The sequence below is a fragment of the Bufo bufo genome, chromosome 4, assembly GCF_905171765.1.
Source record: "Bufo bufo chromosome 4, aBufBuf1.1, whole genome shotgun sequence".
NCBI classification, from domain to species: Eukaryota; Metazoa; Chordata; class Amphibia; order Anura; family Bufonidae; genus Bufo; species Bufo bufo.
The window spans coordinates 315,766,968-315,788,765 of record NC_053392.1 but is presented as its reverse complement, the minus strand read 5'-3'; the positions used below and the strand labels follow the sequence as shown (position 1 = coordinate 315,788,765).

Genomic DNA, 21,798 nt, shown 5'->3' with positions numbered 1-21,798 from the left:
TGCAATGACAGGGTGCAACGATTGCGCCGCTCCCCGTCATTGTACCCCTCAGATGCCGCGTTCATAGCTGATTGAGGCATCTGACAGCAATATTACAGTGTAAAATTGAAAAAAAAAAATGACATCATACTTACCTCATCCATTTCCTCGCAACAGGCCAGCCGCCGCCATCTTGATTGAAGATCTGGTGCAAAATCTCATGCGGCCCGTGATGATGTCATCACGTTGGCAGGCGTTATGACATCATGCGTACTAACAGGATTTTGTGCAAGATCTTCAATCAAGATGGTGACGGCCAACCCATAACGAGCAAATGGACGAGGTAAGTATGATTTTTTTGCTTTTTACAACATTTCAGGGAAAATCGATTCACTACCACGAAGCACGAGGAAATTCAGCTTCACAGCTAATTGAATTTTCCCCTAAATTCAGATTCGCTCAACACTAATTACTACATAAAGTTCACAAAATATCTGCTTTCACTGTAGGAAGGTAATTAAAAAAGATGAGACATGGCTTTTTTCCCTCTAGCATACTGTATTTGATCAGAAAAACCAGACTTTACAGTGACCACTAAGGCAATCACTTGCCTTTCCCATACCATTATTCTCCTTGTATATGATCTAGTGCGCGGCCCACACTGTGCACACATAGAGCATGTAGGATAAAAATGTCACCTACTCTGGAAGGTCGGCACTATTAAAAACTATGAGGCAACCAAGAGTGGGCAGCAAAAATAACAAAAATAGTTGTGTAATATGTATTGATAATAATTGCATTACTTTTCAGTGCTCCACGCAGTTGATGTGTTGCCCACAAGCGTAGGTTCACATTAAATACATTAAGCATTCAGTGCAAAACATTTTTTTTAGCGACATGTAAAAATATGAAATGCCCCATGAAATGTTGCACTCGGACATATCCATCTACATGTCCTGGCCACACTCGGTGCAGAATACTTGGCTTTGCTCCGAGAGGAATCTTTGGCCAACAAGGGAGGCTTTGCATTTTGAACAGGCGAAGCAGTCGCTGTGCCACTGGCAATCCTCAAACGAGATGTACTGGCCGCCTCCTTGACCTGTGCAGATGAAAATGGGAGAAATAACACATTAGTGCAATCACTGTACCTTCTGACATCAGAATAGCTTCTTATCCACAGAATGGCATGAAGCAGCTCCTATCTAAATTTGCCTGCAAAATAAATAGCTGTAACGTAGCAACAAAAAATATTTGTCTGCATGCTTGTTTTAGCATCAGTAGTGAGTCACAAAGAAACATGACCCCCAGCCGTGATAAGAAGCTTCATTCAAGACTCCATGGGCCGATCATATTCTAGTGGTGAGAACACAGGTGCCTGTTATAGGAAGGGCACTGTTCCTTTCGGATGGTTGTTACAGCAGATGGCAGATATTAAAGAACATTTGATAACGTTTCCACATGCAAATCTAATTGTCAAGTTGATGTGATGCCAAATCCCAGCCTCAGCCCTGCTACATCTATTTTGGTTCACTTACCAGGCTGTGATTTCTTAGTTTCTGGAAATAAAAAAGATACCAGCTCTCCTCCTTAGGACACACCTCTATATCTCTGCAGGGACAGTGGCGGACTGACCATATACACTTTCCTGGTGGGCTGCCCAAGCCCTCCTTATGGCCGCTGGCCAGGTACATGATAATCTGATTGGATATCAGGTACTTATGCACCTGGTTAGTAGCCAGATGACTTCCTGAATTTAACTGGCAGTATTTTATGCTGCACTGTGGTATTTGGTTTGCCCGGGCAGTATTTTGTGCTCCACTCGATATTGTTGACCCCACCCACTTTTCTTGTCCCTGCCTACTTGTGGCTTGTGTTAGCCCTGCCTACTTGTGGCTTGTGTTAGCCCTGCCTACTTGTGGCTTGTGTTAGCCCTGCCTACTTGTGGCTTGTGTTAGCCCTGCCTACTTGTGGCTTGTGTTAGCCCTGCCTACTTGTGGCTTGTGTTAGCTCTGCCTACTTGTGGCTTGTGTTAGCCCTGCCTACTTGTCTTGACCTGCCTTCCATCCAACTTGGAGCCACTTTGAGTTTTTTCTCCAGGGCCACTTTAAGTTCCCAGTCCGCCTCTGTGCACGGACTCCACTCGACTCCAGTTCAGTACCAACATAAAAGATGTTGCTTCAGCTAGGATAAAAGGTGATGGTCAAGCTTTATTCCAGGCAGATTAAAGTCTAACTAACAACGCTGGCTAGCATTTAAAAAGCGTAAGCGGATCTAAGATGCTGGCACCTTGTGTTCTGTGGATTTTTATGGAATAAAACTAAGGCCTCATGCACACGACCGTTGTGTGCATCCACATCCGTTCCGCCATTTTTCACAGTTTAGCGGAGGTCCCATTCATTTCTATGGAGCTGTGAAAAAAAACTGATAGTGCTACCTTTTTTCTTCGCGTCCGTGATTCCAGTCCGTCAAAAAAATATAAACTGTCCTATTCTTGTCAGTGGAAAACAGAGGACGGACCCATTCAAGTCAATGGGTCCGTCAAAAAAAACGGATGCACAACTGGTATGTCATCCGCATCCGTGTCCGTTTTTTTCTACAAGACCTTGGTGCAATAAAATTACACTTTTCATTAACCTTCCTTTTTTTCCCCCTGTCATACAAAAAAAAAGGAAGCAAAATCGGACGCGGACCACTGAAGCCAAATCACTGACAGTGAAAAAACACTGTCGTGTGCATGAGGCCTTAGTTATCACTTTTTATCCTTGCTTCACTAGTTTGTATGTTCTACCCGTATTTGTGCGGATTTCCTTCAAGTATTTGGATTTTCTCCCACGCTCCAAAGACATACTGATAGGGAACTTAGATTGTGAGCTCCTCTGGGGACAGCGTGATGCTAATGTCTGTAATGCACTGTGGAATATATTAGCGCTATAATACTGAGTACAACAAATAAAATCTAACATCTTTTATGCTTATTCTAAAATGTTCTACTTATTCTACAGAATAATACTTCTAGTAAAAACAATAATACTTTGTGCATGTTTGATTTTTTTTTATCTTTATTTGCCAAACTGACGTGAACATTCATTTGGGGTGGGCACCGCCACCCTGCTGCACTATATTCTTTATGTTCAGTGTTATGTATGATAATGTGGCATAAACAATGAGCTGTCTCTTCCACTTGATTGAGATATCTTAAAGCTTTCAAATCTTATTTTGGAGGTCATTTATTAAGCTGAAATACGCCGTTGCACCGCTATATGCGATTTTGCCCTGCTCATGCCAGTTCTAAAATTGTGGGCATGGCGTGGGCAGGTGGCCCGTCTCATTTACCATTTTCTACGCCTGTTTTAGTCGTAGAAAATTGTCTAAATGTAACACAGCTAGAAAGCTGTCTTACATTTAGGACTGGCACTGGATGCACCAAAGTTATAGAGAGGCCTTCGCCTCTTCATAACTCCTGCGGATCCTCCGCTAGTGCAGAGCCTTTATTAAGACCGGTATCTAAAATGCCGGACTTAATAAATGTGCCCTTTTGTTTTTACGGCGCTCACTAAGCAGTGAAACTGACTTGTGCTCTTCATTCCCCAGGTCAGTACTAGAGATTAGCGAATCGAATCAGACGAAGTTGAATTCGATCCGAATTTCACAAAAAATTCGATTCACAACGAATGCGTGGTAACGAATCGCAATTTTTCCTAAAATGGCGGCTACACATGTGAGGTCATGGGGCAAGGAACTCTGGTTGCATACATGGCATTATGGGTCAGCCCGCCTTCCCAATCAGCAGCCAGCCCATTTTCAAGCATTCTGAGTGCAGGGACAGACGTGAGAAGGCTCTAGGGACAGCAATTGGAAAAACCTGATTGTGAAAAAAAATATGAAAAAACTATTTATAAGTGCAGGGAAAGGATAGAGAGGAGTTATTTCACAGCATCTTAGTGCAGGGAGAGACGTCAGAAGGCACTAGGGACAGTGCCATAAAAGCGATTTACAAGTGCAGGGAAAGGATAGAGAGGAATCATTTCACAGCATCTTAGTACAGGGAGAGATGTTAGAAGGCGCTAGGGACAGTGCTAGAAAAGTGATTTACAAGTGCAGGGAAAGATTATTTGGGGATCCAAATAGCCATTATACAGCTTTGTCATTCCAGCAATTTGTTCTTGGGGTGCAAGTGCTATGTTGAAAAGCCTTTAGTAGCTTATATCTTTTCAAACAAGAAAAAAATATATGCAGTTCACTTCTGCAGTTATATGCGTTGAAAGAGTACAGAAAGAAAAAAATATACGCACTTCACTGGTGCAGTTATTTGTGGCTAAAGGGTTTAGTGGCCTATTTCAGTACAGAAAGAAAAAATTATATGCACTTCACTGGTGCATTTATTTGTGGCAAAAGCGTTTACTGGTCTATTTCAGTACAAAAAGTAAAATATATTCTCAGTTCACATCAGCGGTTATATGTGTTGAAAGCGTACAGAAAGAAAAAAATATACGCACTTTACTGGTGCACTTATTTGTGGCAAAAGCGTTTAGTGGCCAATTTAATTATAGAAAGAAAAAAATCTACGCACTTCACTGGTGCATTTATTTGTGGCAAAAGCGTTTAGTGGCCTATTTCAGTACAGAAAGAAAAAAATATATGCACTTCACTGGTGCACTGATTTGTGGCAAAAGTGTTTAGTGGCCTATTTCATTATAGAAAGAAAAAATATACGCACTTCACTGGTGCACTTATTTGTGGCAAACGCGTTTAGTGGCCTATTTCAGTACAGGAAAAAATATATATGCACTTCACTGGTACATTTATTTCTGCAAAAAGTGTTTACTGGCCTATTTCAGTACAAAAAGAAAAATATATTCTCAGTTCACTTCTGCAGTTATATGTGTTGAAAGCGTTTAGTGGCCTATTTCAGTACAGAACGAAAAATATATACACACTTCACTGGTGCATTTATTTCTGCTGAAAGCGTTTACTGGCCTATTTCAGTACAAAAAGTGGTTATATGTGTTGAAAGCATTGCTGGGAGTCAGCAGGGTGGCAGCAGTGAGTCAGCAGAGTGGCAGCAGTGGGAGGTCGGGAGCCAAACGTGCCCGGGGTAGAACACCTGCTTCGCAGCAGCCTACCTGCCCGGGAAGTAGTGGTACAGGGGTTCACGGAAGTAGCGGCGGTAGCAGTCAGTGCAGCGGTTATATGTGTTATTTTGTATTTCAGTACAAAAAGAAAAATTTATTCTCAGTTCACTTCGGCGGTTATTTGTATTGAAAGCGTTTAGTGGCCTATTTCAGTACAAAAAGGAAAATATATTCTCAGTTCACGTCGGCGGCAGTTATATGTCTTGAAAGCATTTAGTGGCCTATTTCAGTACAAAAAGGGAAAAAAATATACGCACTTCACTGGTGCATTTATTTCTGCTAAAAGCATTTACTGGCCTTTTCAGTACAAAAAGAAAAATGCAGTTATTATTATTATACACTTCTACAGTTATTATTATTTCAGTACAAAAACAAAATATATTCAGTGTTCGCTTTTGCAGTTATATGTGGTAAAACCTTTGGTGATGTATTTCGTTAAAAAAACTAAATATATTCAGCGTTCAGCGCAGCAGTAATATTTGTGGTAAAATCTTTATTGACGTATTTCGGTCGAAAAACTAAATTTATTCAGCGGTTAGCGCTGTGGTTAGATGTTGTAAAATCTCCATGATGTCTCCATGACAAATCTGTAGCGTGGGGGCCACGTGTGTCTTCTACACACTTGCAAAATAATCCTTCAGCAGAGCGAATAGATGCCGGATGACCGGGATGCTCTATGACCTTCCCAGGAGCTGCTGTCGGGAGCAGCGGTTCATTTCTGAGACGTCCGTATAGTGTGGGGGGAATCCGACGACTCTCTCCATCTCCGTGCTCCATTATATGTAGTAAAATCTTTATTGACCTATTTTGGACGAAGTTATATGTGGTAAAACCTTTTGGGACGTATTTCGGTTAAAAAACTAATTTTATTCAGCGTTCAGCGCTGCAGTTATATGCGGTAAAATCTTTATTGACGTATTTCAGCCAAAAAGCTAATTTTATTCAGCGTTCAGCGCTGCAGTTATATGCAGTAAAATCTTTATTGACGTATTTCGGTCGAAAAACTAATTTTTTTCAACATTCAGCGCTGCAGTTATATGCAGGAAAATCTTTATTGAAGTATTTCCATCAAAAAATGAATATTATTCAGCGTTCAGCGCTGCAGTTATATGCAGTAAAATCTTTATTGACGTATTTCCGTCGAGAAACAAAATTTATTCAGCGGTCAGCGATGCAGTAAAATCTTTATTGAAGTATTTCGGTCGAAAAATAACATTTATCCGGCGGTCAGCGATGCGGTTATATGCGGTAAAATCTTTATTGGAATATTTCGGTCGAAAAACAAAATGTATTCAGCAGTCAGCGCTGCGGTTATATGCGGTAAAATCTTTATTTAAGTATTTCGGTCGAAAAACAATTTTTTTTCAGCATTCAGCGCTGCAGTTATATGCAGGAAAATCTTTATTGAAGTATTTCCATCAAAAAACAAATATTATTCAGCGTTTAGCGCTGCAGTTATATGCAGTAAAATCTTTATTGATGTATTTCCGTCAAAAAACGAATATTATTCAGCGTTCAGCGCTGCAGTTATATGCAGTAAAATCTTTATTGACGTATTTCCGTCGAGAAACAAATTTTATTCAGCGGTCAGCGCTGCGGTTATATGCGGTAAAATCTTTATTGGAGTATTTCGGTCGAAAAACAAAATTTATTCAGCGGTCAGCACTGCAGTAAAATATTTATTGAAGTATTTCGGTCGAAAAATAAAATTTATCTGGCGGTCAGCGATGCGGTCATATGCGGTAAAATCTTTATTGAAGTATTTCGGTCGAAAAATTTTTTTATTCAACTTTCAGCGCTGCTGTTATATGCGGTAAGATCTTTAGTGACGTATCTTGATGAACTTCTCGACTCTTCCGGGCTCAAAGCTATCTTGACGCTTTGTCTTCTCACTGTCTGTAGCTACTAGAGGCCTGTTCATTCCAGGCAGGTTCCCCCAGAAGTATCTGGGTCGATGAGCAGCCGATACCGCACTTGCATCAATCATGACAGAATTCGTCTCCAGGTGGAGAGAAATAGTTTTTTGGAATGCTTTCTCCATCGTAACCACGTCGTTGAATAAACAGAATACGTATAAAGGCAAGTTGCTTACTGTGTAAACAAAAGAGAGAGGGCGCACCATAGGGTAAAAACGTTTGGAAATTCAGATTAAATCCCAATTTGGGAGGCTCACCTTGCAGGGTTGCGCAATTATAGGCACAACGCTAATGTAGGCATGTGGGAGATGATTTAATCCCCAATATGAAGGTTGGTATGCAGCCACGAATGTAGATGTCCTCGGATGAGCGTGCCTAGGCCCACACGGAGGATTAAAATGACAGGAAGAAAAGGAACATCTCTCGGCGCAAGGAACCAACCAGAGGTAGATGGTGAATCTTCAAGAGTTTTATTGCAATCACACAACGCGTTTCGGGGAAAGGGTCCCCTTCATCAGGTGAAGAAAATTGCATAGAGAGTGGACAAACATGCTGGATATATATACACAAAAATGGTCACATGCAAACAAGGTCAAAGGGGAGGTGGGCGTTACCTCAAGCAGAAACAAAAGTCATTGGTACATAAAATAATGCAAATGGGTATACAACTGAACAAACTAAACCTTTTGAGTTTACAGACTAATTCATAAATGTATTTATAAAACATTAACATGAAGAAGCATCGCCTCTAGATGTAGCCCATGGCTGGGGAGGAGGAACAGCATCACACAGAGTCACATGACCGCAGTTCCGATCATGTGACTTGTGATGCAATGCTTGTTGCTGGGAGACAGGATGCTAAACAGCCGGCTTAGAAGGAAGCTCGGCATACTGAAAGGTCCTGCGTCATGCTGCTTTCTTGATATGATCAGCAGCGCTACAGAAAGAAGAGAGGTAACGCCCTACTTCACTAAAAGTAAAAGTAAAAAAAAAAATAAAAATAGATTCATACTGACACACAACATATTTACCTTTGAGGATTCCCTGTACCTGCAGATGAAGGGAAACGCAATGGGGACGAAATTTGCGCCCAGTTTCGCAAACCTTTTTATGGGGCGTTTTGAGGATCAGTTCATCTATGGCTCTGGGTATTGGATTGACAATATTGTCTTCTATCGTAGATACATAGATGACCTGATCCTCATATGGAATGGTGATGATGCCTCGATTTCCTCTTTTTTTGAGGAGATGAGGTCCACGAATTGGGGAATAAATCTGACAGGGACATCAAATCGTGTCAAGATAGAGTACCTTGATTTGGAACTGGAAGCCAGCGGGAGGGCCATCATCACACGAACCTTTTTTAAAAGGGTTGACTGTAATAGCTATTTGGACTATTCCAGCACCCACTATAAGAAATGGAAGGTGAATATTCCGTTTAGTCAGTTCAAAAGAGTCAGACGCAACTGTTCCCTTGATAGGGACTTCATTTGTCAAAGTAAAATCATTCGTGATAGGTTTCTGAAGAAGGGTTATCCCCCAAAGATAGTCGAAGCTGCGTATGAAAGAGCAAAGGGCCTATCCCAAAGTATGTGTCTAACTAAGAGTGAAAAAACACATGTTGACAATGAACGCTTTTGTATGAATTTTCTGACAACGTATGGGAACAATCATGACGCTATTAGAGACGTTTTGTCCAAACATTGGCACATATTAAAAAGGGACCCACACCTGAGGCAAATGCTACCCGGTCAGCCTAGACTGACTTTCAGGAGGGCACAAACCCTTAAGAGTGTTCTGGCCCCCAGTAGACTTAGACGCTTACCCTCACAGTGTGTGAAGCCGACTGTGAGCAATCTAGTCTCAAGACCCTTGGGGAGCTATAAATGTAATTTATCGAGGTGTTTGTGCTGCTTGACCATTAACACTACATCATCCTTTCGCAGCAAATCTACTGGAGATTCCTTTTCTATAAAAAACCATCTTAGTTGTGGCTCTCAGAATGTCATTTACCTGTTGGAATGCCCATGCGGCCTACAGTATGTAGGTCGCACCATCCAAACCCTACGGAATAGGCTTAACAAGCACAGGTCTAATGTAAAAAAGAAATTTTTACAGCACAGTATATCACGCCATGCAACAGAACATCACGATGGGTGCTTTTCCGGGTTTAAGGTCACACCCATCGAACAGGTAAATGACAGCTGTCGGAATACCATTCAGACCCTTCGCAAACGTGAAATGTATTGGATTTTTAAACTCGACTGTCTCAATCCAAACGGTCTGAATGAGGCTTTTGAAATAAACTTTTAGGGTCACATGACTACCGTTACTGATATTATAGATTATTTATTATCAATTTTCGACATCATCAATATTGTTGTTTTAATCATGTTCATAATTATCTATTTATATATAAATTTCGATTTTTATTATCTAATCATTTATTTTTTATTTTATTTATTTTTTAGTCTGTAGTGTCTATTATGCACTATTTTTATAGATGTGCATTTGTTTTTATATATATATATATATATATATATATATACATACATTCATATATCCCATACGTACAGATCTGATATCACCTATTCAATTTTATGGCGTTTGTTTGTGGAATTATTTGTGGGATTAATGAATTTTTTATATATATGTCATATTATAAATCTACATCCAAGATATTTGCTTTTGGATTGCTCCTTTTTTCTGCATTCAAATCATTAATTTGTATCTTGGACTAATTTCATGCATTCATGCATTCATTTATTTATCTATCTATTGTAATCTTTCTGCTAGGGTTTTTTTTTTTTTTTTTTTTTTTTCTTTTAGTGAAGTAGGGCGTCACCTCTCTTCTTTCTGTAGCGCTGCTGATCATATCAAGAAAGCAGCATGACGCAGGACCTTTCAGTATGCCGAGCTTCCTTCTAAGCCGGCTGTTTAGCATCCTGTCTCCCAGCAACAAGCATTGCATCACAAGTCACATGATCGGAACTGCGGTCATGTGACTCTGTGTGATGCTGTTCCTCCTCCCCAGCCATGGGCTACATCTAGAGGCGATGCTTCTTCATGTTAATGTTTTATAAATACATTTATGAATTAGTCTGTAAACTCAAAAGGTTTAGTTTGTTCAGTTGTATACCCATTTGCATTATTTTATGTACCAATGACTTTTGTTTCTGCTTGAGGTAACGCCCACCTCCCCTTTGACCTTGTTTGCATGTGACCATTTTTGTGTATATATATCCAGCATGTTTGTCCACTCTCTATGCAATTTTCTTCACCTGATGAAGGGGACCCTTTCCCCGAAACGCGTTGTGTGATTGCAATAAAACTCTTGAAGATTCACCATCTACCTCTGGTTGGTTCCTTGCGCCGAGAGATGTTCCTTTTCTTCCTGTTGAATAAACAGAAGACTGGCGGATTCTCTCCTGTCTTAGGCGAAACTTAATTTTATTATTAAATTTATTAAATATTGAAACTTGATTCAAATTATAAGAAAGAAAACTTAAATTTGCCAATATATTATCCCAATCTTCGAGGGAAATTCACGGACAATCAATTTGCCAAGCCTTTAGTGCTGGAGAACGTGTATTATAAGGCTACATGCACACGACCGTGCCGTTTTTTGCGGTTTGCAAACCGCGGATGCGCAAAAAAACGGAAGCCGCCCGTGTGCCTTCCGCAATTTGCGGAACGGAACGGGCAGCCATTGATATAACTGCCTATTCTTGTCCATTTTGCGGACAAGAATAGGACATGTTATATTTTTTTTGCGGGGCCGCGGAACAGAGCAACGGATGCGGACAGCACACGGAGTGCTGTCCGCATCTTTTGCGGCCCCATTGAAGTGAATGGGTCTGCATCAGAGCCGCCAAAACGGCGACTCGGATGCGGACCAAACCACGGCCGTGTGCATGAGGCCTTAAACTGTGTTTTAAGCAACACTTTATAAAGTTGAGAAATGTTAACCTTCTGTTCTGTTCCATATTCCCTATAAATGAATAGACGAAGCGGCCACTCTGTGGCCTCCTCATACTGATGCCACCTCCACAATCTCTTGTCGTCGTGCCACTCTCTGGCCCCCTCATGCTGCTGCCACCTCCGCAATCTCTCGTCATCGTGACACTTTGTGGCCTCCTCATGCTGCTGCCACCTCCACACTATGTCACCTTGCCACTCTGTGGTCTTCTAATGCTGCTGCCACCTCTACACTCGGTCATTGTGCCACCCTGTGGCCTCCTCTTGATGCTGCTGCCGCCGACACCTCCACACTCTGTCATTGTGCCACTCTGTGGCCTCCTACTGATGCTGCCGCTGCCACCTCCAGACTCTGTCATTGTGCCACTCGGTTGCCTTCTGCTGATGCTGCTACTGCTGCTGCCGCCACCTCCAGACTCTGTCATTGTGCCACTCTGTGACCTCCTGATACTGCCACCACCTCCACACTGTTATTGTGCCACTCATTGGTCTCCTCATGCTACCACCACACTCTGTCATTGTGCCACTATGTGGCCTCCTTATGCTGCCGCAACCTCCAGACCCTGTCATTGGGCCACTCTGTGATCTCCTCATGCTGTTCCCACCCTCCCCACTTCATGGCTGGGTCACTATTTTGCCTTTCGGCCTGGCTGCCATCATCATTTGTTTGACCCTTCTTCTGATCTGTCAGAAGGAAGAAAATATGAGACACACATCAAATCCTGTCTGTGTAGCAGCTGTAAGGCCTGTATGGTCCCATCAGAATTGGCTTACGATTTGGTAGCCAAAAGCAGGAGTGGGTACAAAACACAGAAGACATGCAAATATTTCATTCACGTGTCATCTCTGTTTAGATCCAGTCCTGTTTTTTTTGGCATTAGCAATACTGATGGATTATTAAGCAAATGCTGACCGAGTGAAGGCATATGCTCCACAGACAGGATCCGTTTTTTGTGGGTTATTGTTCTGACGAATCAGAGGAAGGGCAAATTAATCAGTGATGTAAACACAAACTTACTGCTGACACCCTCTCCACTCTGTCCGGGGGGCTCTACTTATATAAGCGTTTAATAGAACTGGTTCTGTAGACATCTATGTGGAATCAGCTGGCGACGGTATAAAAGGAGTGCGCTTCTTCTTGGCACTAACATTGTCCTGTAAGGTTGAGCTCATACTTAAGTTATTTAGTCAGTTTTGGCCCCGTGACTGCCCTAATAAGTGAAGTGTGCAGCGATTCTAAGAGCGACGCCTGTCATCTGCATGTCATACAGACTCACAGTATTATTTCACTTCACTGAAAATATTCGGATCGAACCAAAGTTTTCCCGAAAAAAAATATCCAAATTTTTGAAAAAATGTTATAACCGTTTTTATAGTTATGTCTATGGAGCTGGGTAAAGGGCTCATTTTTTGTGTTACGATCCGTAGTTTTTATTGATACCATTTTGGGGTGTGTATGACTTTTTGATCACTTTTATTCCATTTTATTGGGAGTGAAAATGATGAGAAAACTTTTTTTCCCTGTTACGCCATCCACCATATGGGCTACGTTTTTTTTATATTTTAGTAACACAGAAGAATTTGCATGTGGCAATGTCCATTATGTTTATTTTTTATTGTTTTTATATTTTTTTAACCTTTTTTTAGGTCCCCAAGTGGACCCCAACACGCAATCATCAGATTGCAATTTGTATCGAGTAATGGAATTTTCTCCCCTATCCTATACAGCAATTGCTATATTACAATTCAGTGCTGCCACCTGCTGGTCTGAATTGTAACATACAAGTAATGAGCCTAGAAGTCTAGTACAGGCTCTGGCTCATTACTTCTTTGCCCTTGGGGAGGCTTTCCTGCCTGGGAAGGGCGCACTTCTGGATTTTAGGGCTTCAGATGCCATAGTGACATTTGAACATGGCATCTGAGGGCTATAGTGTCTATAATTGGCATTACCACCGATCACGGACATTAGCCATGGGTGTCTGCTGTGTGAAACAGCAATCCGCCATACTATTACTGTGGTTATCGGGAAGGGGTTAGTGAGCATTCCCTTTCATCCATTGTTGATATAACTGTTTCTGAACTATTAGGCACATGGGGTGCCATTTGCTGATCATTAGTCACTAAAAGTCTTAATTTCCCTTTGCTGTACATTAAACTTCTGTCAGAAACAGGTATTTTTTTAAATTAATATTTATAGATAAACAATTTTTTTCCTTAGAAATGTTGCTTGTTTTTCTTTTTTATTTCAGCAGTGAAATGCTATTGAAAATTAAATATAAAATATTATCCTTCTGTAAGAGTCAGCAGAAATAATAAAACCTCTTATATGGATAGGAAACCTATTGTCAGTTCACAGCTGCTGTGAGGGAAAGGCATTATCTGCAAGGCAATCCTCACTACAATGGTAGGTGTAGAATTGGGATAGCAGTAGGACAACTCTATTGTTCTCTTGATAGGCCTAGATAAAGATGCCCACAGAAGATCAGGGTAATGTGTGATGCTGTAATTGAGTCATTTATCCCCTCTCACTCTGGTCACAGTGAATGGTCTGACTGAGAAAGTTAAATTAGACTGCCTGCTGTGCTAAGTCCAAACCAAGAGGAAGTTAAAGAGCCAGCGCAAGATGTAGAGCACAGAAATAACATAGAATGTTTACATATGGGCTGGTAATATATGCTAAAAAATATTGATGGAAGTGTTCCTTTAAATAAAACATTACACTTACCTGTGATGGGTTTTGCACAAGCAGCGCATTTTTGTGCAAAAAGATTAGTGAAGCAATCCATGCAGTATGGACTATCATCCTTTGATGTAAACTTCTCTCCAGCCAGTGTCTTCCTACATCCGGTACATAAAAAGCACTGATTGTGAAAAGGCTTTCCTTCGAAAGCTATTCCGTCCTTGGTGATCGCCTGTCAACACCATGAATGTGTGCATTAACAAGTATATACAGCATGTGATGGTGACCAAATAAAACGCAATGCAATACTCACTAATATAAAGAGAAACATAGTGCGTTATAAAAGTGCTCATAGCAAGCAGTCACCATATCTCCAGCACTGGGGAAACTAGAAGATTTACTATGGACACCTTTACCGAGGTTATTAGGCCCCTTTCACACGAGCGAGTATTCCGCGCGGATGCGATGCGGGAGGTGAACGCATTGCACCCGCACTGAATACTGACCCATTCATTTCTATGGGGCTGTGCACACGAGTGGTGATTTTCACGCATCACTTTTGCGTTGCGTGAAAATCGCAGCATGCTCCTCTTTGTGCGTTTTTCACGTAACGCAGGCCCCATAGAAATGAATGGGGTTGCGTGAAAATCGCAAGCATCCGCAAGCAAGTGCGGATGCGGTGCGATTTTCACACACGGTTGCTAGGAGACGATCGGGATGGAGACCCGAACCTTATTATTTTCCCTTATAACGTAGTTATAAGGGAAAATAATAGCATTCTGAATACAGAATGCTAAGTAAAACAGGGCTGGAGGGGTTAAAAAAAAATAAAAAATCATTTAACTCACCTTAATCCACTTGCTCGCGATGCCCGGCATCTCCGTCTGACTCTTTACTGTATAGGACCTGTGGTGAGCATTAACTATAGTTTAAGGACCTGGGATGACGTCACTCTGGTCATCACATGGTACGTCACATGATCTTTTACCATGGTGAATCACCATGGTAAAAGATCATGTGACGTACCATGTGATGACCAGAGTGACGTCATCCCAGGTCCTTAAACTATAGTTAATGCTCACCACAGGTCCTATACAGTAAAGAGTCAGACGGAGATGCCGGGCATCGCGAGCAAGTGGATTAAGGTGAGTTAAATGATTTTTTATTTTTTTTAACCCCTCCAGCCCTGTTTTACTTAGCATTCTGTATTCAGAATGCTATTATTTTCCCTTATAACCATGTTATAAGGGAAAATAATACTATTTACAGAACACCGATCCCAAGCCCGAACTTCTGTGAAGAAGTTCGGGTTTGGGTACCAAACACGCGCGATTTTTCTCACGCGAGTGCAAAACGCATTACAATGTTTTGCACTCGCGCGGAAAAATCGCGGGTGTTCCCGCAACGCACCCGCACATTTTTCCGCAACGCCCGTGTGAAAGGGGCCTAACATGTCTTAATTCCTAAATGTGCTAAACGTAGCACTTTTTTCTCAATGGCTTCAGGACGTTCTTGCTTTCATTACTTAACCCCTTAATGACTAACTATTTTTTTCTTTTTGCCTTAACTTTTTTGTTTTTTCATTGACATAGCTGTTTAAAGAAAAAGTGTCACCAAAATTGTTATCTGCCAGTTAAAACCAGATAGTGACACACATCCTTTTTTTCTAATCAGTTTTTATTTTCTGATTCCAGAGTTTTTTATTCTATTTCCTGCTCATGATCATGGGGGCGGCCATCTTGCCTAAGCTGTTCTTAACAACATTTACAAAGCATTAAGAAAATTGCTTAATCAATTATTTATTAACATTTTTGCTATCTTTTTAAATTATTTTTAAAATCCAATTAAGGATTTACTGTTTTACTAAATTATTTTATACTTATAATGTATTAGTGTACTCCTGTATGTTAATGCATTATACTTTGTGTCTTTGTGGCACAGGCTGTGGTTAAGGCAACACTAGTGTGACCTAACAGCAGGATTACAGCTTTCTGGGTCCCCAGGGCTGACTGCAGAGGGCTTACCCAGCCTCCAATTAGATCACTGGGACCCAAGAAGAAGGGGAAATCCCCTTTGTTCATACTGCGGTCACAGACTGCAGCAATCAAAGGGTTAACATTTGGGATTGGAGCTACCTCTGATCCTAGCTGAAGCACAAAAGGCTGCTTTAAGAACCAGAACTGTTAGTTACAGTTCATTTGTAAATCAGGCAAACAGAAGCTCTCAGCTTCCTTTAAAACAGCAACAACAAAACACAGCGTCTGGTCATTAGGGGGTTAAAGGGAACCTGTCAGCTCCTTTTCACCTAATAAACTACTGCTAGTGGACTGTAGGTGACAAACAGCATGTAGATCTTGCCTTTGTTCACCTAATCAGTAGTTCCATGCCTCAGAAAACGAAGCTTGAGTCGATATACAAATGAAGTGCAAGGGCTCAGTTGAGCAGTCCATACTAAAGCAAGAGCCCAGGACCAGTGTCAGACTGAGGTTCCTTGGGCCGACCAGAGGAAATTATTCTCAGGACCCAACCTCTATATCATCAATAAAGTCTAATAGGTTTTGAATCAAAGAAATAGACTTTAGTGGCAAGTGATTGCCTCCAAATGTTTTTTTTTCCCCTGAACCTTTGGGGCCCATTATGGCTTCAGAGAGTGGTCCTGCCAGACAATCCTCTGGTGGGCCAATCTTACTCTGCCCAGGCCCTCCTCTCCTAGCCCAACCCTTCTCTTTCTCCCTTTCTCCTCATTGACTTCCCCCTCTCCTCCCAACATCACACATCCCTGCTCTGAAATCTTACATGGGTGCATTGTACAGAGGGAACTTCTCAGTTGGCAATGTAAATCCTGGCTGTACAGAGCACAGCGCAAGATTTCAGATAGGGATGCTTGATGTCAGGACGATAGGGAGATGTCAATCAGGAACAGGGGGAGGAAAGGGACTCGATTAGAAAAGGAGGGCTAGGACTCTTGCTGCACTATGAACCTGCCAACTGGGAACTTGCACTATATCGGGTCAAATTTATTTTTCGGAGACACAGAACCATCTACTAGGAAACAAGTATGCTCTGCATGCAGTTTATCTCATATGCAGTCTGCTGGCAGTAGTTTAATAGGGAACATGAGCTGACAGACTCCCTTTATTGTTGTGCACAGAAGGTTTCATCACAGGGAGAGAGAGGTAGAGTACTGTCTGCATGTACAGTCAGGTCCATAAATATTGGGACACCAGCACAATTCTAACATTTTTGGCTCTATACACCATCATAATGGATTTGAAATGAAACAAACAAGATGTGCTTTAACTGCAGACTGTCGGCTTTAATTTGAGGGTATTTACATCCAAATCAGGTGAACGGTGTAGGAATTACAACAGTTTGCATATGTGCCTCCCACTTGTTAAGGGACCAAAAGTAATGGGACAGAATAATAATCATAAATCAAACTTTCACTTTTTAATACTTGGTTGCAAATCCTTTGCAGTCATTTACAGCCTGAAGTCTGGAACGCATAGACATCACCAGACGCTGGGTTTCATCCCTGGTGATGCTCTGCCAGGCCTCTACTGCAACTGTCTTCAGTTCCTGCTTGTTCTTGGGGCATTTTCCCTTCAGTTTTGTCTTCAGCAAGTGAAATGCATGCTCAATCGGATTCAGGTCAGGTGAATGACTTGGCCATTGCATAACATTGCACTTCTTTCCCTTAAAAAACTCTTTGGTTGCTTTTGCAGTATGCTTTGGGTCAATGTACATCTGCACTGTGAAGTGCCGTCCAATGAGTTCTGAAGCATTTGGCTGAATATGAGCAGATAATATTGCCTGAAACCCTTCAGAATTCATCCAGCTGCTTTTGTCCGTAGTCACATCATCAATAAATACAAGAGAACCAGTTCCATTGGCAGCCATACATGCCCACGCCATGACACTACCACCACCATGCTTCACTGATGAGGTGGTATGCTTAGGATCATGAGCAGTTCCTTTCCTTCTCCATACTCTTCTCTTCCCATCACTCTGGTACAAGTTGATCTTGGTCTCATCTGTCCATAGGATGTTGTTCTAGAACTGTGAAGGCTTTTTTTAGATGTCGTTTGGAAAACTATAATCTGGCCTTCCTGTTTTTGAGGCTCATCAATGGTTTACATCTTGTGGTGAACCCTCTGTATTCACTCTGGTGAAGTCTTCTCTTGATTGTTGACTTTGACACACATACACCTACCTCCTGGAGAGTGTTCTTGATCTGTCATACTGTTGTGAAGGGTGTTTTCTTCATCAGGGAAATAATTATTCAGTCATCCACCACAGTTGTTTTCCATGGTCTTCCGGATCTTTTGGTGTTGCTGAGCTCACCGGTGCGTTCCTTCAGTTGTTTTGGCCACGCCTAATGGTTTTGCTATCTCACAGATGGGTTTGTTTAGTTTTTTCAGCCTAATGATAGCTTGCTTCACTTATAGTGACAGCTCTTTTGATCTCATCTTGAGAGTTGACAGCAACAGATTCCAAATGCAAATAGCACACTTGAAATGAACTCTGGACCTTTTATCTGCTCATTGTAATTGGGATAATGAGGGAATAACACACACCTGGCCATAGAACAGCTGAGAAGCCAATTGTCCCATTACTTTTGGTTTTTTAACAAGTGGGAGGCACATATGCAAACTGTTGTAATTCCTACACCGTTCACCTGATTTGGATGTAGATACCCTCAAATTAAAGCTGACAGTCTGCAGTTAAAGCACATCTTGTTCGTTTCATTTCAAATCCATTGTGGTGGTGTATAGAGCCAAAAATCTTAGAATTGTGTCGATGTCCCAATATTTATGGACCTGACTGTATACCATTTACAAGGAAAGACAGTAAAGCCATACTATCTGTGTCTACATTTTCCAAGAAGAGATGAGGAGGTACTATCTGCTCCTGCTTAGTCACACAGGCAGTGCTATCTGTGCCTGCATCATTATATAGGCAAAGGGCTACTTGTACTCTCACATGAGCTATTAATATACAATATCCCCAGCCTTTATCAAGGCAACAGTATTCAAGCAGCTGGGGAACAACTGAATGATAAACTACAAACAAAAAAGTATGAATTTTGTTGTAATAAAAAAGGTGTAAAAATAAATAAATTACATATGTACAGACAAGAATAAAAGAGGTTTCTACCAAGTTCCTGGAGCCTGCCTCTGTAAATGAAAGATTTATACTTACCTGCTCCCCGCCACTTCGGTCCTCTCCGCTGCTTCTGCTATGTCCACCTTCCGGTTCCTGGCTTGTTTTCTTCCAGCATTGCACGGGCATGGTCACATGCTCCGCTGCAGCCAATGACTGGCTTCAGCAGGGATGTGGCCAGAAGCAGCATGTCACCACTTAAGCCAGTCATTGGCTGGAGTGGAGCATTGGACAATGCCCTTGCAGCCCTGGAAGAAAATAAGCCAGGGATCAGAATGTGGACACAGCAGAGGCAGCACAGTGGACTGGAGCAGTGAGGAGCAGGCAAGTATGAATCTTCTATTTATGGAGTTATGGAGGGAGGCTTTGGGTACTTTGTAAAAACTCAGTATTCCCGGAGATCCCCTTTTAAGGATTGCATTCTTTAAACAACATTATAATTGTGAAAGGGTGATTTTAACCAGTTGCCGGAACTGTAACGCCGAAAGGCGTCATCGCGGCGGCTCCCCCAGGCTACGCTAACGCCAATTGGCGTCATCTCGCGTGAGCCGAGATTTCCTGTGAACGCGCGCACACAGGCGCGCGCACTCACAGGAACGGAAGGTAAGAGAGTGGATCTCCAGCCTGCCAGCGGCGATCGTTCGCTGGCAGGCTGGAGATGTGATTTTTTTAACCCCTAACAGGTATATTAGACGCTGTTTTGATAACAGCGTCTAATATACCTGCTACCTGTTCCTCTGGTGGTCCCCTTTGTTTGGATCAACCACCAGAGGACACAGGTAGCTCAGTAATATGTTGCACCAAGCACCACTACACTACACCCCCCCCTGTCACTTATTAACCCCTTATTCACCCCTGATCACCCTTGATCACCCCTGATCACCCCATATAGACTCCCTGATCACCCCCCTGTCATTGATTACCCCCCTGTCATTGATCACCCCCCTGTCAAGCTCCATTCAGATGTCCGCATGATTTTTGCGGATCCACTGATAGATGGATCGGATCCGCAAAACGCATACGGACGTCTGAATGGAGCCTTACAGGGGCGTGATCAATGACTGTGGTGATCACCCCATATAGACTCCCTGATCACCCCCCTGTCATTGATTACCCCCCTGTCATTGATTACCCCCCCTGTCATTGATCACCCCCCTGTAAAGCTCCATTCAGACGTCCGCATGATTTTTACGGATCCACTGATAGATGGATCGGATCCGCAAAACACATACAGGCGTCTCCCTGGAGCCTTCCAGGGGGGGTGATCACCCCATATAGACTCCCTGATCACCCCCCTGTCATTGATCACCCCCCTGTCATTGATCACCCCCCTGTCATTGATCACCCCCCTGTCATTGATCACCCCTCTGTAAGGCTCCATTCAGACATTTTTTTGGCCCAAGTTAGCGGAAATTATTATTTTTTTCTTACAAAGTCTCATATTCCACTAACTTGTGTCAAAAAATTAAATCTCACATGAACTCACCATACCCCTCACGGAATCCAAATACGTAAAATTTTTTAGACATTTATATTCCAGACTTCTTCTCACGCTTTAGGGCCCCTAGAATGCCAGGGCAGTATAAATACCCCACATGTGACCCCATTTCGGAAAGAAGACACCCCCAGGTATTCCGTGAGGGGCATATTGAGTCCATGAAAGATTGAAATTTTTGTCCCAAGTTAGCGGAAAGGGAGACTTTGTGAGAAAAAATAAAAATAAAATCAATTTCCGCTAACTTGTGCCAAAAAAAAAAAATTTCTATGAACTCGCCTTGCCCCTCATTGAATACCTTGGAGTGTCTTCTTTCCAAAATGGGGTCACATGTGGGGTATTTATACTGCCCTGGAATTTTAGGGGCCCTAAAGCGTGAGAAGAAGTCAGGGATCCAAATGTCTAAAAATGCCCTCATAAAAAGGAATGTGGGCCCCTTTGCGCATCTAGGCTGCAAAAAAGTGTCACACATCTGGTATCGCCGTACTCAGGAGAAGTTGGGCAATGTGTTTTGGGGTGTCATTTTACATATACCCATGCTGAGTGAGATAAATATCTTGGTCAAATGCCAACTTTGTACAAAAAAATGGGAAAAGTTGTCTTTTGCCGAGATATTTCTCTCACCCAGCATGAGTATATGTAAAAAGACACCCCAAAACACATTGCCCAACTTCTCCTGAATACGGCGATACCACATGTGTGACACTTTTTTGCAGCCTAGGTGGGCAAAGGGGCCCACATTCCAAAGAGCACCTTTAGGATTTCACAGGTCATTTACCTACTTACCACACATTAGGGCCCCTGGAAAATGCCAGGGCAGTATAACTACCCCACAAGTGACCCCATTTTGGAAATGAGACACCCCAAGGTATTCCGTGAGGGGCATGGCGAGTTCCTAGAATTTAATATTTTTTGTCACAAGTAGCGGAAAATGTTGATTTTTTATTTTTTTTTTTCCTTACAAAGTCTCATATTCCACTAACTTGTGACAAAAAATAAAAACTTCCATGAACTCACTATGCCCATCACGAAATACCTGGGGGTGTCTTCTTTCCAAAATGGGGTCACTTGTGGGGTAGTTATACTGCCCTGGCATTCTAGGGGCCCAAATGTGTGGTAAGAAGTTTGAAATCAAAATGTGTAAAAAATGACCGGTGAAATCCGAAAGGTGCTCTTTGGAATATGGGCCCCTTTGCCCACCTAGGCTGCAAAAAAGTGTCACACATCTGATATCTCCGTACTCAGGAGAAGTTGGGGAATGTGATTTGGGGTGTCATTTTACATATACCCATGCTGGGTGAGAGAAATATCTTGGCAAAAGACAACTTTTCCCATTTTTTTTATACAAAGTTGGCATTTGACCAAGATATTTCTCTCACCCAGCATGGGTATATGTAAAATGACACCCCAAAACACATTCCCCAACTTCTCCTGAGTACAGCGATACCACATGTG

General features: G+C 42.1%; 1 protein-coding gene across 1 annotated transcript in view; it reads right to left on the bottom strand.

The window, feature by feature from the left end:
- Nucleotides 1-338: 338 nt before the first annotated feature.
- FHL5 (four and a half LIM domains 5) overlaps nt 339-21,798 on the bottom strand; it is a 71,130-nt gene continuing 49,670 nt past the window's right edge. The window contains exons 5-6 of the mRNA XM_040428785.1: nt 13,731-13,917; nt 339-1,078 (exon numbers count right to left, since the gene is read on the bottom strand). Of these exons, the coding sequence (XP_040284719.1) occupies nt 927-1,078; nt 13,731-13,917 (339 nt within the window). The 3' untranslated portion in view covers nt 339-926. The remainder of the gene's footprint in view (nt 1,079-13,730; nt 13,918-21,798) is intronic.